Source organism: Humulus lupulus, chromosome 7, assembly GCF_963169125.1.
Source record: "Humulus lupulus chromosome 7, drHumLupu1.1, whole genome shotgun sequence".
Lineage (NCBI taxonomy): Eukaryota > Viridiplantae > Streptophyta > Magnoliopsida > Rosales > Cannabaceae > Humulus > Humulus lupulus.
The window spans coordinates 66,293,901-66,311,537 of record NC_084799.1 but is presented as its reverse complement, the minus strand read 5'-3'; the positions used below and the strand labels follow the sequence as shown (position 1 = coordinate 66,311,537).

Sequence of the window (17,637 nt, the reverse complement as noted above, 5' to 3'; positions counted from 1 at the left end):
CCTAATATCACAATCATAGGATATTAAGGGGGCATAAGTGGTATACAATCATACCATGAGCTCGAAAAAAAATAACATCAATAAAAATAAAACTCTAATAGCAATGTATGGATTGTTAACCTAACATGAAGTAAACAATAACAGTGTATGGATTATTAACCAAACATGAACAAAACACGCCTGGAACAAATCATCAAAGCCTAATCAACACAATAAAAAAAACCAACAAAAATCATAAGTCGAGACAAGGGCTGGAAATTTTTGCAAATAAGTTCTAACCTCGCAACCTCGAGATCATACTTGAGGATGGGGAAAAGCTATTATGGAAGAACAAAATATAACTAGATTAACGACGTTACACGCCACTAAGTATTTTTCAATAAAAATACATGGTAAAAGTGATATTCGACCTTGATAATAACGAAGTCGAAAAAGGGAACTCGAGTGAACTACGCATGAATACGACGAAATTCGAGCTTAAACCCAACAAGTATTTGTATAGATAAACAAATACATCACTTCAGGCATAATATGCGTTAATATTTCGAGCAAGGAATATAAGCATAAAAATAACTAGCATTGACATATAAGCCAAAAATATAATTAAATGTTTCAAATTGTCTTTGCCCAAAGGGCATAAAAATAATTACAAAAAAGTAATAAGGGACGCAACCCTTTTTAACAAGATTCAGTCTTGGTCAGCAGGAGCAGACTCGGCTTCCTCCCTTGTCTCCTCTTCACCGCCGCCATCCAAAGTGGTGGCTGCGACCTCCTCCTCGGCCAACCGAGCCTTCCACTTGGAGATGAACTCTTCTTCCTCATCTTCGAGGAACGAGATGTCCATCTTAGGGTTCAGGGACCACATCATGTACATGGCTCGGTCGGTTGCCTAGTCCTTTTTGGCCTTTAATTCCTCGAGCATGTGTTTCTTTTCATACTCGGGAATCTCAAAGGCAGAGTTCTTTTCCTCCCTCAAGCGTTCGGCCTTCGCTTTGGCAGCACTTGTCTCCGTATTCAAACGATCAATCTCAGCCTTAGCAACGTCGAAGTCAGCCGTCTTGGTGTCGAGCTTCGCCTTCAGGTTGTCGATATCAGCTTCAGAAGAGGCGAGTTTGTCCTGAGAGACTCTGAGGGCGTCCTCGAGTTTGTCCTGGGCTCCCTTGGCCTCCTTCAGATCATCCTCAGCATGGATTCGAGCCTGGTTTGTGTCATAAACCAAGGTCTCGGCCGCCGCCATTCTTGAGGAGAAAAGCGAGCTTTGGCGAAGGATACTAAGGAGAGTCTGAAACACAAGATTACCATGGTTAGAAAATCAACAAGTAATCGAGAGAAAAAAGATCACTTGAAATAGCTTACTGAAACCCCGAGCTCCATGGTCTGGTCGACGAGGTGTGTGGGATTTTCCCCCCTCAGAAATCGCCATACATCGGCATCGAGGTTGTTGCACGATTGGCCAGCCCGAGATAGGAGGTCTGAGCATAGATCGACCTCTAAGGTCCCAGCCTCACTTGCCAAAGGGTATTCTCGCATATGGGGTGAGGTTACAAATTGTCGAACTATGGTCAGGGTTGGGGCACCCACAGGCATAGGAGCCGAAGGAGGCACAACGTTTTTTCCTTTGTCTTCAGCAGGGACTAGGCAAGGAGGAGGAGAAGGAGACTTCACTAAAGGAGGTGGCATGGTAACCGGGGGCTTGATGGTGATTGTCATTGAGGTCGCGGGAGTAGTGCCACCGACCACGTCTGTAGAGTCCGGAGTCTGGGGCTTGGGATTGTTGGAGATAGGCTTCAAGGGAGAGGAACCCTCTGCAACCTTCGCAAACTTCGAAGGAGCGCCTTTTTTCGAGGTGGCGCGTCCTCGCTTTGTCCCTCGGACCTTAGGAGGTTTCCCCAAGAGGCTATCCAAGTCCGACTCCATGTCACCTGAAAAAAAAAAAAAAAGAACAAAGAAGATCAGTTAAGTCGAGAAATTAAGTCGAGAAAGGAAAAATTATACACATTTCAATATTAAAAATGACTAAGTACTGATTAGTGCTCAAAAATGCAAATTCATTAGTTTTAAAGTGTAAAATAAATTAAGTTTTAATTAATTTTTCATGAATTTATTGTAACATATTTTATAATTGAAAATATTAATTTTAATTTAATTTGTGTTTAATTTTCAGGAAATAAATTACATTTGGACATTAATAAAAAGAGAGAACAAAGAAATAGTTAAAACTGAAGAAAAAAATTGAAGAAAATGGCATTTTTGAAGAAGTTTGGCCCAGTCCCGAAGGCCCAAAACCAAAGGCACAGTCCCATTTCCTCCTCTCTCCCCGCGACAGGTGGCGTGTCATAGTGTGCCACACGGCGCCCAAGCCTTCTCCAGCAGCTGCCTGGACCCGCATGTGACCCGGCCCATTGACCTGCAACCCGCGAGCTTCCCACGCCCAAGCCTCCTCCAGCGCCCAGCCTCCAGCGGCCCAACGCAGCAACCAGGCCCAGCACTCCACCGGCCCAATCCGAAGCTCCCACCACCTGCCCTTCTCCTCTCCTAGCCAACGCCCACGTGGCGCCTCCCCATTGGCTGGGAATGGGTCAAAACCCTCCTCTGCCACCAGCCACCTTCTATTGGGCCTTGCACATTGCTATTTTGAGCTTCAAAGCTCATCTTTTTTGGTGTTTTAGAAAAATGGCATATTGACCATGCACCAAAATAACTAGGTTAATATTTATAAGAAGGTTTTATTTTTTTCAAAATCATATTTTATTATTAATATTTCCGATTTATTTTGTAAACTCCATTTTATTGTTTAATTTCTTTTTAGTCATTTTCTCCCTCTATAAATAGGGATGATTTTATATGCTAGTGATGTTATTTTGCTACTTTGAGTTACTATGTTCTTAATGTAATGTATTTGAGTTATTTATGTTCTTTCATCCCCATCTCTATTTTGTTATCTTTATTTACTATCGCTAATAGTATATAGGATTACTCATGCTCTTTCTATGTGCTTCTAATTAGTAAAAGTAATATTGATACATAATTTTATGTCTAATATTCTATTGTATTATTGCCCTTGGGTATTTTGTCATTTTTAGATTTTTCATAAGATTAACATTGTGCTTTTAAAGTAAAGAATTTTATAACTCAAATGGACTTTTGTTAGAAAAAAATATGGACTTTTAATGTTAGATTTTCCAAGTAAATGTTGGGATGTGAACTATTTACTTGTGCATTTTTGTAAATCAAGTAACTAAGTAACTAAACAAGCATATGGATGATTCTTGAAACCTTTCTATTTCTCAAACTCTTGATTACCCTTACTTTTATTTCACTTATCTCATTTTATCATTTCATCAAAAAGACAATACCAAAATCTCAAATCTCTTTTCATTTCCATTTTTTATTTATTTCATGTTACTAACTTTTTGTGTTATTTTCTACTAATATTTTGGTTTTAGGTTACCTCCTTGTGGATCGACCGCCCGATCTATACTACAACCACCGCTTAGTGGTTGTCACGATTTGGGCGTTAAACAAGTACCAAGAACCTAACTGGAGGACTCATTAGAGCTCGAACTCGGGGACCAGGAAATTTCCCTATCAATAGACAAGGCTACTGGAGTCCCTTCCCTAAAAGTAGGGTACATCCTCGAAAGTTCCCTATAGTCATTTTTACTATATTGCACAGCTACATCATCTCAAACCTCGTTTAAACTATACATGGTCTAGTACTTCCCTAGCCAATTGTCGAACCTATGGACTAAGGTCTACCCTCGACCATGCCAGGAAGTTATTCCTAGGGTCTTCAAACAGAACACATCGGGTTCATATTTAAGTAGAGAGGGAGACCACATAGATGGGTCGAGCACAACTTTACCTTCTCTTAACAAGCTCGCTGAGGCCTCGTCCTATGCATTACCTGAGCTCGAGGGTTCGAAAGGGTGAGATCTAGGGGTACGCGAGCTCGGGCCCGCGTATTTGCCTCTCACGGGGAGCTTGGTGGTGGGCACAGGGACATCTTCCCATCTTGCATATTTGTGATTGCCTGAGTCGTCAATAGTCTCACCCTCTTCAAGAAGATTGCAAAGTCGAAGCTTGTCTTTGTGGAGAAGGTATGAGAAGGATCGTCGACGGTAGGGAAGCTCAAGGATAGCTTCCCTATGTTCCCTCATGGCGTCTGTGGTCTGGGGACGGTGATAATTGGTTGTATACAAGATTGGAGTGAGTCAATCGAGCTGGAAAATGAAAGGGAAAATCAAATCAGAAAAGACTAGAAAAATACTTACGAATTCGCTGGAAGGAGTAGAAGCGAGAGGGAGCGAGACCATCCGTCCAGAAGAAAGCGATCTTGAAGTTAGGAGGATGATTGGGGATATCCTCGAATAGTCATTTCTCCTTGGGATAGCTTGAAAGGTAATAGAATCCATCTCCACCATGAGCTCGGGAGGGGTTGCTTTTGAGGCAAAAGAGATAGAGGATCTCATGTGTCGTGGGCTCCTCCCACTTCATCTCCTGGTACAACAACCTTAACGCAGTCAGGACCCTGTACGAGTTCGTCTGGAGTTGGAATGGGGCTATGCCAACCTAGTCCAAAAAGCTCCGGAAGTAACCCTACAGAGGCAGTAAAGCCCAGGCTCGCAAGTGTTCACGACTCCAGGCCGGGAGTTTAACCTTCCTATCTGGATCGCCTTCGCCAGGGGCAAAATAGCTCCTCTCTTCGGAGCTAGCGGGGCGGCAAACTAACTAGCTGGAGAGCTTCAACCCATGGCAAGAGAGGAGCTCGGAAATCTGTCTTGTCGAGGTTATGGAGCTCTGGTAGTGTTCGGCCTCGAAAAAAAAAACTCTCTGAGACCAAGATGGAAAGAGATTTGGGGGCTTTGGTGGCTGGTTAGATGGACCCTCCATGAGGTTGAATACGAGGTCGCCAGGAGAATAGGCTACGGTGACGTTGAGTTTGGGGTCTAGCGAAATCGGCCGAATCTCGGGGTCTAGATTGGGATACACTGCAACTCAGAGCTTCTTTCTTTTCCTCTCTTCGACCCCGTCGATCTGACATCAAAAATGGGCACATATATCTTCTTGCTCGCACCGTTCCTTGTACTTGCGAATTAATCGCGGATTTCATGTAAAAGGCGATTCAAGTCCGGGAGTTGATGGATGGTAAGGGATGACAAGCTTGGGCCCCACCGATTCTCAAAAGACTGCGACATCTAACAAGGAAGAAAAAGGTGAGGGCCCATTATAAAAAAGATAAGAAGAATAGGAGGGGTTAAGATCTTGATAACTCGAGCTCGAGGTAACGAGATCACATTAATCAAGCCTGACGGCTCGAAAAGGTGAGGTTAACTCGAACGACCACCCCGAACTATTATAAAGTTTGGGGCATCGAGAGTGCACCCACGTGAGAGTGGGATGGTTATTACAAATTTAAAAGAATCCCAAATTCCTAGGGAAAAAGTAGGCAGTTACCCGAAAAGGCGATATTTTCGGGATGTGCATTAAAAAACTAATCCAAAACTCTATTCCTTAAGCTACACGAAACTTTTGACCTAAATACCCCATAACCTAAAAAAGACCCCATTTTCATCTTATTTTACCAAAAATTTTGGCCTAAATTCATGTTTCTAAATCTGCCTAAACCAAAAATTTACATTATGCAAAAGAACCATTAAAAGTCTGGTGGAAACCAGAGAAGTTTTCCTTATACATAGAAGAAACATGTAAAAAAAAAAAAAAAAAAAATGTGAATAAGGATCAGAAACTTACACGAAAATGATCTTGGAAAAGAAGATATCGTTGTTTGAAGAAGTGGAAGCAGACATGATCCTACTGAGCCGACGGTTGAGAGATTGCTTTGTTTTTTGGGTTTAGAGAACATGCAAAGAAAAAAAAAGGAGGCTCTGGTTTTTATTCTCTGGTTCGTGTTTTCTGAAAGATGAAATGCAAAGTGAAGAAGAAGAGGATGATGAAAGAGGGGGCTTAAATAGACAAAAGGAATGTCAAAGGTTAGGGAAATATGAGCCTTTGATTCGGGTTAAAACGTGATCCAATGGACCACATTTAATTCTAAAAGTTGGCGGCAAAAAATGTCATATGAAAGGACGTGCGCAGATAGCAAGGTACTCAAGTACTTTCGGTATGCAATCCTCCAATGACACGTGTCTATACTCGAGTATGGTAGGTGGGCACGTTTTTCGAAAGTAGAGTTCAAAAGTTTCCTTCTCAGAGTATTCGAACCAACACTTTTGAGGGGGCAAAATATTACACCCAAATTTTGAGAATGAATAAATAGCCTCGAAATGTAGGCTCGAAAATAGTAAGCTCAAAAATAACAAGTGTTGGCAGTACACTTGTATAAATTGACATGGTTCCAGATCCGTTATCAGTTATCAATACTCGAGCATGAGTTGTATTGTTCAAGCCTTAGTTGTAGGCTCGAAGGTATTAGTCTCCGAAGAATGAGTTCGACAAAACCACTAAGTGAGGAAGAGGCTGACTGGAGTAACGAGCTTGGAGTCTTGTTCAATCTCGAAAGCGCATCCACTTTCTTATCAAACTCAGGAATACGTTTTACACATGGAGACTGTTAGGAAATCCCTAATTCCTAAGGGGGTGTTTGGTATGGGGTAAAGTAAAGGTGGGAATGGGAATCTAATATCATGGGATTTGTGTGAGCCCACATGTATTTTAAAGGTAAAGTGAACCATTTTGTACACAAGAGTTTAATATTACCTCCATCATAAGTCTCTCTACACTTTCCAAAGCAACTCAACTACTCAAAACAAACAACCCCTTAAGACATTTGTTGATATTAGATATTAAATTCCAAATATTATGGGATATTATGTAATTAATGTATTTATTTATACTTATTTCATAATTTGAATGATTGTTGGTAACTTCCCAAAATAAGAGGAAATATTCTATCAATTAGACCTATAAATAGCCTAGGAAATTTCATTTGTACTCACTACTGAGAATATTTCATTTGTACTCACGCACAAAATTGTACTGAGAATATTCTGTCAAATTGTTTTCCAAAAAAAAGATCAATAATACTGACTCATAGACTACGCAAATTTTAACAGCTGAACTAAGTAAAAAGCTATTGTGTTCTTTTATTTTTTCTACAATGTTGTTTAGTGTTCATAATTAAGTTAGAGGAAAAACAGCCTCTACATTATAGATTTTTTTTTTATTTAGGGAAATATTTTGTGTTGGTTTGATATCTAATATTCGTAGTATATGATTCAGAAGCTAATAAAATAAATATATGGCACATGACGCTTTAAATTATAGGAATCACCCGACAAAAAAAAAAAAAAAAAAAACAATTCTAGGAATCAAGTCTTGATTTTCTCACTACTTTTCAGCAAAAAGTTAAATTCTCGGTATCTTTGTGATTAAAAAAAGAACTACAAATGTTGTGTTGCAACATAGGTTAAGATTCAATCGATGAATTAAAATGTCAACAAATAAAGAGACAGAATCCTACTATTATCTTCTCTCTCTAATATAAAAGCCGTATAACAGCGGGTGAGAGATTTTAGATCTATCAATACGTACAAACCAAATTACCAATCCAACTTTTCTATTAAAACAAATCAATAGCAACTGGAATTTCCAGCTAATATTAGAAATTAACCCAGATATTTTACCTATTTTGATAAATAAATCAATAAATAACATTTTAATAAAATTGAATATCTGCCAGAAATTTCATTTCAATACTACCAAACTCTGTTCTCCAGTAAAATAGTAAACTTCACTTTGAGATGTACACTATGCAATGCATAACCTACAAGCTTCTAAGAGATCGACCAGGTACTCCCTGTTACGGTGGACTAGTTACATCATTATGTAAAAGCGACAGAACAGATACAAAGGCAACTTACAGAAAAACTCTATCATCTCCAGTACATTTTGCGCTTTCAAGCACAACAAGGAAGCAGTGTGCCTGGACCATTTATTTCCATCAACAGTATTACTAATCGTGAAAAGGAGCAGAGTGCACTAATAAAGGGAAAGAACGAAGTAAAGAACAGCTTCAGAAACTAATTGGTGGCAAGTCGCTAAAAGATGCAGATACATAAATTTCAATCGAAGCACAAGATTACCAACCTTTGAAGCTTCGAGTTCTAACTCTGGCTCATCAATTGAACTTAATAGGCAACAGTACAGATTTCACTAATCATCCCAAGCACTATCAGCTGATCCCTCTCTTTTGATATTCGATGAGGCAATCATGAACCTATACTTGTCCTCTATGTTTAATGAATTTGGTCCCACCATTGAGAGCTTAGAAAGAGCAATCCTAGCTTCTTTCTGAGCCACTGCAGCTTCTTTCTCTTTCCTTCTAGCAACCTTATAGTTAACACCGACCAAGTTTGAAGTTCAGTAAAAAGGATGTCAGGGGGTCCACTTGTATCGCATGCAAGTACACATTAAAAGTATAAATATGTACCTTCCCCGTCGCAAATGTAACAACATTTCCAGATTCAACTTCTGCTATTGCTTTCTTTATTTGTGCAACAAGGAACTAGTCGTAACACAAACAAAAGAACAAATGTATGGTCAGATGTTGAAACTGAGTAAGCATAAGAGTATGATAACATAAAAGATTAAAAAAAAATACCAAATCACGATCAGTGTAAAAGGAAGTAGCTTGACCCATTGATCCTGCTCTACCTGTCCTTCCAATTCGGTGTACATAATCTTCCATGCTCTATAATTGAGGCAGCCACAACTGAAGCTTCAGAATTTCTATTCACATTGAAATTAATGACGACTGAAAATACCAGGCTAATGAGATGCTAAGTTATGTTTAGGGAGAACAAGTTTAGGTTTGCATGGCTTAATTCGTGTAATTAAAAATATCACCATCATAGTTTATATTGAGGGGGTGTTTGTTTTAAGTAGTGAGTTGCCTTAGAAAGTGTAGAGGAACTTAGGATGAAAAGAATATTAAACTCTAATGTACAAAAGGGTTCGCTTTACCCTTAAAATATATGTGAGACCCACACAAATTATTAACTTTAACCCTTAAAATTTGAACCAAACATAGTAAGGATTTTAGATTCTCATTCTCACATTTACTTTCCCCCATACCAAACACCCCCTAATAGAATGCACTCTACAAAGAGAGGTGAGTTACCAAATTGTCTAGTATCCTTTATGAGTCAGTTTAGTGAATTTTGCGTTTAACTCAACAAAGAGGCTTTATTAGCCAAATATACCTTTGGAAGATCTAAATTGATAACATGAGCAACTCCTGAGACATCCAAACCACGAGATGCAACATCTGTAGCAACCTGCAAGAAGGACCCAAGTAACTTACAAAACTCCAGGTTGAATATTGACAGTTGGCTTTCATATTTATTCAAGATCAATCAAAAATACATAGGGTGTAGGATGGAAAAGGAAAAGAATAGGAAAGAGACATCTACAAAATTAATTGATCCAAAAAGTTGTAATAGCATAGGATATCATAAAAATAATAATTAATCTGACGTGCTAAAACTTGAGAAAATATAGAGCCTGCCGGTAGAAGCATCATTCCTCTGTAAAAGGTAATAATACCAAAATATTAGTAGAGCCATTCCTAAAATTTCGTAAAGCAGCCTCTCTCTCATTCTGTGAGCGGCCTCCGTGAAGAGCAACTGCATGTAAACCTTGTGCTACCAAGGCTTCAGCAACTTCATCACATCTTGTCTACATGAAGAACCAAAATCATGTAAGACTTTAATATCCATACTGTACAGAAGAAAGAACAGCAACTAGAGTGAAAATCAATTTCCTGAATGTTCTAACATAACTTTTTCCTTTTGTAATAGATTCAATTATAGTCTCAAAATGCAGACATCTAAACATAAACGTAAATACTTACACTCAAAATGGAAATATTTGTCGCTAAACATGATGCTTGCTTATAAGGCAACACATAAATATGTACCAGTGTCGATTTTTAAATCCATAAATAATATATAAACACACAATTGACCAATTTTCAAAGTGAATTTTGTAACAATAACCAAGAGACCAATTTAAAAGTATAAAATGACAATACAATAATGATCGTTGATCAGTATAGTTGTGAACTACAATATACCTTCCTCTCCACAAAGACAATAGTTAAGGGAAAAGGATGACCAGATCTTTCAGCATGAGATGCTTCCTCTACAAGAAGAGCTAGAAGCTGATCAAGCTACAACAGATTAAGAAACAAAAACAAATTTAATGTAATAACCAAGAATAAGACAACAGACGGATTTATCATATCACATTAAAAATTAAGCACATTAAAGGTCAAAAGAAACAAAGACCTTTTGTAATTGCATACACAACTCTCTACATAATATATATTCAGATCACGCATAACCTCTTCAATTCGAAAGTGGAAAATTTATAGATGCAAAATCTAAATATTCAGATAAAGCAGAAGCAACATACAAGTAAAATGCTCATCAACCCCTTGAAAAACCCCAGATACCAACAATGAAGGAAGAATATATAAATATGTGCTGTGTAAGTGGTGGGGGATAGATGCCAAGTCCTCTCATAACAGAAAATAATTTTATACACAAGAAAGAAAGCTTTTAACATAATCTCTACTTGTCATTTCACTTAAGGATACATACCTTCTCACTGTCAGGAACCTTCACCAGATTTTGAGATACATTTGCTGTTGGACTACTAACTTTTCCTACCTTCACTTGCACAGGGCTAGATAAGTATTCCTGAAATAATATTCTTGATGTCAACGAGAGCAAAGAGAAAGAAAATGAAACTCATGTCCCTGAGTTGTTGAGGAAAGTAATTTCATAATAGAAACTTAACAAAACAAATCCATTTCAGACCTGCGCGAAGAAAATAGATGTGATGAATTCTTCTACAAAAGGACCTTGCTTCAGAATTAATATTTAAATATTCACGTCAACTTGTCAACTTATCTATGACAGAAACAAAATGTAATGATTACCTTGATGAAGATAATCAATGTAATGTTATGTAATACTGCAATTAGCATTCAATCAAAGGTTTCCATGACTAAACTCTCTGGGAAAACAATGAAATGTATCCAAACAATTAAAGTATTCATACAAGAAAACTCTAAAAATATTATATCTAGCCTCACTTTAAGGTGGAACAGCCTGAGGAAGCTCAAGGAAGGATCATTCTCTAGAAGGAATGAGAATGAAATTTATAGATAATGTGTGGAATTAGAATGTTACAGGCATTAACTGTCTTAACCGAAATTTATCAACTCGTATACATTTAAGAGCCTTTAACACTGCTTTTACCAACCCAAAAATAAATAAACACTTTGATATATACGGTGAAGAAAACCACAAGACAGAAGTCCTAACCTGAGTTAGTGCTTCAATCTCCACAGGCATGGTAGCACTAAACAACAAAGTTTGATGCTTTTCAGGAAGACTCCGCATCACCTGAGATGGTATGATGAACTCAAAATTTCTTCAACAAAAGAGCTAAATAAATTACCATAATTTGTTGAATTTACAAAGAAATAGGTTGTGCAACAGGGAAAGGGGGACATGAATCGCCAGGCTTTGATGGAGCATACAAACAGATGGAACAGAAAAAATCTCAAGTAAAAGAGAAAAATAGAAATATTTGAGGTAGGAAGGGAGCGTACCTCTCTTATCTGAGGTTCAAACCCCATGTCAAGCATTCTGTCAGCCTCATCTAGAACAACAAATGAAACTCTTGAAAGTGAACTATTTCCTTGCTGCAAATGATCTATAAATCTCCCAGGAGTAGCAACAACTATATCAACTCCAGCACGGAGCTCAGACCTCTGTTTTGGCATCCAGCAGTGAAATCAGTCAAACACATATTGATATGGGCTTTTTCACGAGGACAGAAAGTACATTCCATACACCCAAAGAACGGTGTATTTCAGACTTAAGATAAAAGAGAAGTCGAAATTGAAATTAAGGGTACACATCCTACCATAAAGAATAAGATATCAATTAAATATTTAATTAATAACTCATTAGTTAGAACATAAAATTTAAATTATAGGAAAATAACCACAACATATGAGAAATGTCAAAAATAAATAAATAAACAATATAGATCAACATAATCCACCCAACAGTATTCCCTTTGACCACACAGGGGAGAACTTAAGTAAACAATAAAACTATAAATCCACATCAGTCACCTGGTCAGATATATTAGTTCCACCAACAACAATTGCAGTTTTAAATGACTCGAGAGATTTGCTAAAAGCCTTAACCTGTAAAGTAAAAAACAGAAACTCATTATTATGACACAGAATCAATACACAGTGACAGCACAATATACTCAATTATCTTGAACATATATATCATGTTCAATAACATTAATATCCAAATGGCGAACGGAAAAGGGTGCTTAAAACTGAAACATATAGAATCTACAAAATGTAAAGTAGGAATTCTACTTAAAAATAGAAACTACCATAATGAGACACCTGAAACAGTTCTACTCACATAAGATGCAATGAGGAAAGGAATACACACCCAGGCTTATACAATTATATGTAAAATAAGATGACTCTAAACAGATTCAATTGCAGTTATAATTATCGAAACCACTTATCTCATTCATTATTGCATAATTTAATAGTTTACTATGAAGTACCAAAAATAATTATTACCACATCTTATTAATAGGTCATTGGTTTGCTCCCATCTTAAAATCAACTACAACTACCATCTAAGATCAGATGACTCTAAACAGGCTTAACTGCAGTTATATTTATCAAACCACTTATTACCACATATTACAAATATCTCATTCATAGCAGCATTGGATTATTTAATAGAGTACAATGGAGTGCCAGTGGCAAAAATAATTAGGACCACAGATTACAAAATATCTCATTGGTTTGCTCCATCTAAAAATCAACTAGAATACCTCCTTCTCAATTTGTTGAGCAAGCTCTCTAGTCGGAGCTAATACCAACGCTAGGGGCCCATCGCCACGACGAACAGGAGATTGAGCCAAGCAATGCTGTGAAAAGCAAACAAAAGTTTGAATATAATGTAATGGAGTATCTTCACTACAAACTTGACTTTGTAAGAATCAAATGTAACAAAGGTACAATCATATCGAACACTACATCCACATACCTGTATCATTGGAATGGCAAATGCAGCTGTTTTACCACTACCAGTTTCAGCACAACCCAATAAATCCCGACCACTGAGGGCAACTGGCATTGCTTGCGCCTGAATAGCTGTTGGCCTGGTATATTCATGATACGCTATATCCTTCATTATGCTAGGGTGCAGACACTGAAAGCACAAAATCCAAAACTCATTAAAACTCAACAACCTAGACCGATAAAAAGAAACACAAATAACACAAGAATAAGACAATAGGCTCAACCATATCTTCAAAAGACTCAATTGGTGCGGGCGCAGGCTCAGAGTCGGGGGCAGAAGTAACATCAACGTTGAGCCGACAACGAACCTCTTCAATCTGCACAAAGAACCAAATTTACCGATGTATTTAAACAAAAGAAACAAGTGTCCAATCTTGAATCGTTAAACAATAAAACGAAAAAATAATGGGAACAGCACATAACTAAAACCCTAGAGAGACCAAAGCGAAACACAATGCAACGAGCAATAAAACCTCACAAATGCCATACAAGAAATGTGAAAGTAGCTAAAGAAAAACCCTAGCCAGATGAATTCAAACAAGAATGTCAAACGCAACATTCAATCCCAAGAACCAGGCGATACAACAATTTCGCTAAAACTGAAGCAAAGAAAAATAGAAGAAGAAGAAAATAAAAACAAATTGCAATGAAAAGTTAGAAAACGGCGAATGAAGGAAGGAAGGAACGAACCTGGTCGGGGTTCATGGTGAGGACTCGTTGGGAGGGCTTCCAGAGAGGGAAAACAGGGTCAGGCAAGGGAGAAAGAGTGGAGGAGGTGCGGCGGAAGCCATTGGAGGAGTTGGAGTAGGAATTGGAATTGGAGGTGTAGAAAAGGTTAGCGCAATCAGTAGGGAGAGTGAGTGTTGGTGAGGTATTGGAGGTGGTAGTAGTGGTACTGGTGGTTGAGCTGATCAAGTTCCTCAAGTGTGGAGGTACGTACGACATGGTTTTTAACCAGAGAAGATAGAGTGAATGAAGGAGCAGAACAAGAGAGAATTATGTTGCGTTTCGTGTTGTGTTTTTTTTTGTGTGGGGGGGGGGGTTTTAACTTGAGCTAGAAGATGACTTGTTTGCGGACTGCGCACACCAGTAAACCCCCCTTTTGGGCTTAATATTAATACTACCCTCCTTTTCTTCTTCTTTTGATTTATCCACTTTTTCTAAATAAATAAATAAAATTAGAGATATTAAATAGAAGTAATTACATTTTTTATGGTTTTTTTAACACGTTTACAAAAATATAGTTTTTTTTTTTAAATCTTATTTTACAGCTTTTTTGTAAAAAAAAAATCAATTTTAAGGATTTAATTCTCATATTTTTATATAAAAATTGATTTATGTTTACTCTTAATTAAATTTATTTAAATTAGGAGATTATTTTAGTTGTTTAAATATTTTTTATTTGATTATTTTTATGTTAGTTTTCTTATACAATATTGACTTAGTAATTTAAAAAGAAAACTTAATCTATTTTATTGTTTTATATTGTTTAATATTTATTTTTTATAATTTAATGTTAAAATTTAAAATCACAAGTACAATTTCACTTTACTATTTTTAGTTTTTATCTTTTCAACTTCTTTTATAGTTGACGTCTTATTTCTCCTTCATTTTTGTCAAACTTTTTTTAGAGAAAGTTTCTTATTAAATCATCTCCCCTTCAATTTAAAATATTTTATTATTTATTATTATACTTATATTTTTTACTATACAAAAAAAAAATTAAATCAATTTTTTTCTAACATTTTTTTTAAAGATCATGACTATTTTTTCATTACTTGGGTTAAGTAACATAACAATCACATTTTCATATATGATTTTTTTTTAAATTTGGATGTTCCCATCAGGGTAACCAGATACACATTCACGTTTTTATATCAGATTGTTTTTTTTCAAATTTGAATGTTTATATCAGGGAAATTGGTTACCCTTTCATGTTTTTTATATCTATGTTTTTTCATTCCAAAATTGGATATTCCTATCAGGGTTACTATTTATCCATTCAAATTTTCAAATCTAATTTTGTTTTCCAAATTTGGATGTTCCCACTAGGATAACTGGTTACCCATTCACATTTTCATCAGATATTTTTCTTCAAATTTGAATGTTTCCATCAAGGTAACTTGTTACCCATTCACTTTTTCATATCTATTTTTTTATTTCCCAATTTGGATGTTCCTATCAGGGTTACTAGTTACCCATTCAAGTTTTCATATGTATTTTTTTCCAGATTTTGATGTTTCCACTAGGATAACTGGTTACTTATTCACATTTTAATACAATTTTTTTTCTAGATTTGAATGTTCACATCAGGCTAACTGGTTACCCAATCACGTTTTCATATTTTTATTATTTTTCTTCCCAAATTTAGATGTTTCTATAAGGATTACAGTAAAAATAAAATGCTAAAAAAATTGATTTGATTTTTTTTACATATAGTGGAAAAAAACTATAAAAAAACAATTACAATAATAAAAGATAATAAATAATAAAATAGTCAAATATTATGTAATGTCAAAATAAATGTGTGAAAAAAAATGGAATGAGAATAAGTATAGAAAAGAAGAAAAAATGGGAGGAAAAAAAGGAAAAAAAACAGAGGAAAGAAAACTAAAAAAATATGAAGAAAAAAAAAAGACAAAACAAAAAAATGATGAAGAAAAAAAACAGATGAATGAATAAAAATGAAAAGAAGAAGAATAAAACTAATGGAAAATGGAAAGAAGAAAATGAAAGAAAAAATTGGTACAAAAAAATTAAAAAAATTAAAAAATGGAATAAAAAAACCTCATATGTGTGAAAAAAGAAAAAAAATGTGAAAGGAGAAAATAATAAATACAAAAATGTAGAAAAAATAGAAGGAAAATGAAAAAAAAAACAAAAAGAAAAAATATGAATAAAAAACAAAATAATACAATTGAAAGAAAAAAAAAATAAATGAATAAAAATGAAAAAAAAAAGAAGAAAAATAATAGAAAAAATGAAAGAAAAAAAAATGAAGGAAAATTTGGTAGAAAAAAATATAAAAAGAAAAAATAAGTGGGGAAAAAAAAATAAAAAAACTGAAAAAATAATTTAAAAAATGAAGGAAATAAAAAATTGAAAAAAAAACTTTCAAAATCAAATAAAACACGGGGAAAAGTTGAGAAGTACCCACTTTTAGAAGTAGTTAACTAAAATTAGATATTAAATATATTTAGTTAAACTTTACCCATTATTATCATAAGACTTCCCAAATTACCCTTATTTGAGCACGTGGTTCTAAGTATTGTTGTAATGTGTATTATGTGTGTCATATTATAGTTAAATTAGAAATGTATTATAATTATAGTGTATCATATATATGTGTGACAACTATATTTATAAGAATATATTCAATCTATGAAAAATTATTCTTTAAAATGTAAAAATCAATGCTTAAAATGTAAACCACAAATCTTAAAATGTAAACAACAATCATTTAAAATATAAATCTCAAGACATAAAATCTAAACCACAACCCTTTAAAAGTTTAACCTCAAGGCTTAAAATCTAAACCACAACTCTTCAAAATGTAAATCACAAAGCTTAAAATATAAATCATCACTCTTTAGAATTTAAACCACAAGTCTTAAAATTTCAACCACGACTTGTAAAAATTTAAAACATATAGCTTAAAGTTTAACCACTAGACTTAAAATATAAACTACGACTATATAAAATATAAATCATAATCTTTTAAAATCTAAGCCATAATTCTTTAAAATTTAAACCACAAGACTTAAAATTTAAATAACAACTATTTAAAATTTAAATCACAACTCCTTAAAATTTAAACCACGATGCTTAAAAGTTGAACCACTTGGCTTAAAATCTAAATCACGACCATATAAAATAGAAATCATGATCATTTAAAATTTAAATCACTAGTCTTTAAAATTTAAACCATTAGTCTTTAAAATTTAAACCACAACTATTTAAAATTTAAACCACAAGACTTAAAATTTAAACCACAAGGCTTAAACTTTAAACTACAACTGTTTAAAATTTAAACCACAATGCTTAAAAGTTAAAACACTAGGATTAAAATCTAAATCACGATCGTATAAAATATAAACCATGATCTTTAAAAATATAAACTACGACTCTTTAAAATTTAAATCACTAGTCTTTAAAATTTAAATCACCACTCTTTAAAATTTAAACAATGCTTAAAATTTAAACTACGACTCTTTAAAATTTAAACCACAAGCTTAAAAGTTAAACCACACGATTAAAATCTAAATCGCGACCATATAAAATATAAAGTATGATCATTTAAAATCTAAACAACAGATCCTTAAAATTTAAACCCCTAGTCTTTAAAATTTAAATTACAAGGCTTAAAATTTAACCATATTTTTTTAAAATTTAAACCACAATACTTAAAATATAAATCACGACTCTTTAAAATGTAAACCATAAGGCTTAAAATTTAAACCACAAGGTTTAAAAGT

The 17,637-nt window shown here is 34.9% G+C and overlaps 2 protein-coding genes across 5 annotated transcripts; both read right to left on the bottom strand.

Annotated features, from left to right (window-relative positions):
• Positions 1 to 491: 491 nt before the first annotated feature.
• On the bottom strand, positions 492 to 1,924 carry LOC133789693 (uncharacterized). Its single transcript, XM_062227468.1, has 2 exons — positions 1,357 to 1,924; positions 492 to 1,282 (listed from the first exon to the last, which is right to left on the bottom strand). The coding sequence occupies exons 1-2, from the start codon at positions 1,915 to 1,917 to the stop codon at positions 890 to 892; spliced, it is 954 nt and encodes a 317-aa protein (XP_062083452.1). The 5' UTR covers positions 1,918 to 1,924; the 3' UTR covers positions 492 to 889.
• A 5,752-nt stretch (positions 1,925 to 7,676) lies between these two features.
• Positions 7,677 to 14,198, bottom strand: LOC133788234 (DEAD-box ATP-dependent RNA helicase 52A-like). Of its 4 annotated transcripts, none has more exons than XR_009873154.1 (15): positions 13,853 to 14,196; positions 13,387 to 13,479; positions 13,128 to 13,292; positions 12,913 to 13,008; positions 12,176 to 12,250; positions 11,645 to 11,806; positions 11,355 to 11,435; positions 10,626 to 10,724; positions 10,097 to 10,192; positions 9,568 to 9,699; positions 9,225 to 9,299; positions 8,624 to 8,713; positions 8,453 to 8,527; positions 8,110 to 8,352; positions 7,677 to 8,001 (listed from the first exon to the last, which is right to left on the bottom strand). XR_009873154.1 is itself a non-coding variant. In XM_062225629.1 (14 exons), the coding sequence occupies exons 1-14, from the start codon at positions 14,105 to 14,107 to the stop codon at positions 8,176 to 8,178; spliced, it is 1,671 nt and encodes a 556-aa protein (XP_062081613.1). In that variant the 5' UTR covers positions 14,108 to 14,196; the 3' UTR covers positions 7,677 to 8,175. The 4 variants fall into 4 exon arrangements, 2 of the variants coding, with proteins under 2 accessions (XP_062081613.1, XP_062081614.1); XR_009873153.1 differs by having other exon boundaries at positions 7,677 to 7,945; XM_062225629.1 differs by having other exon boundaries at positions 7,677 to 8,352.
• Between the last annotated feature and the right edge of the window lie 3,439 nt (positions 14,199 to 17,637).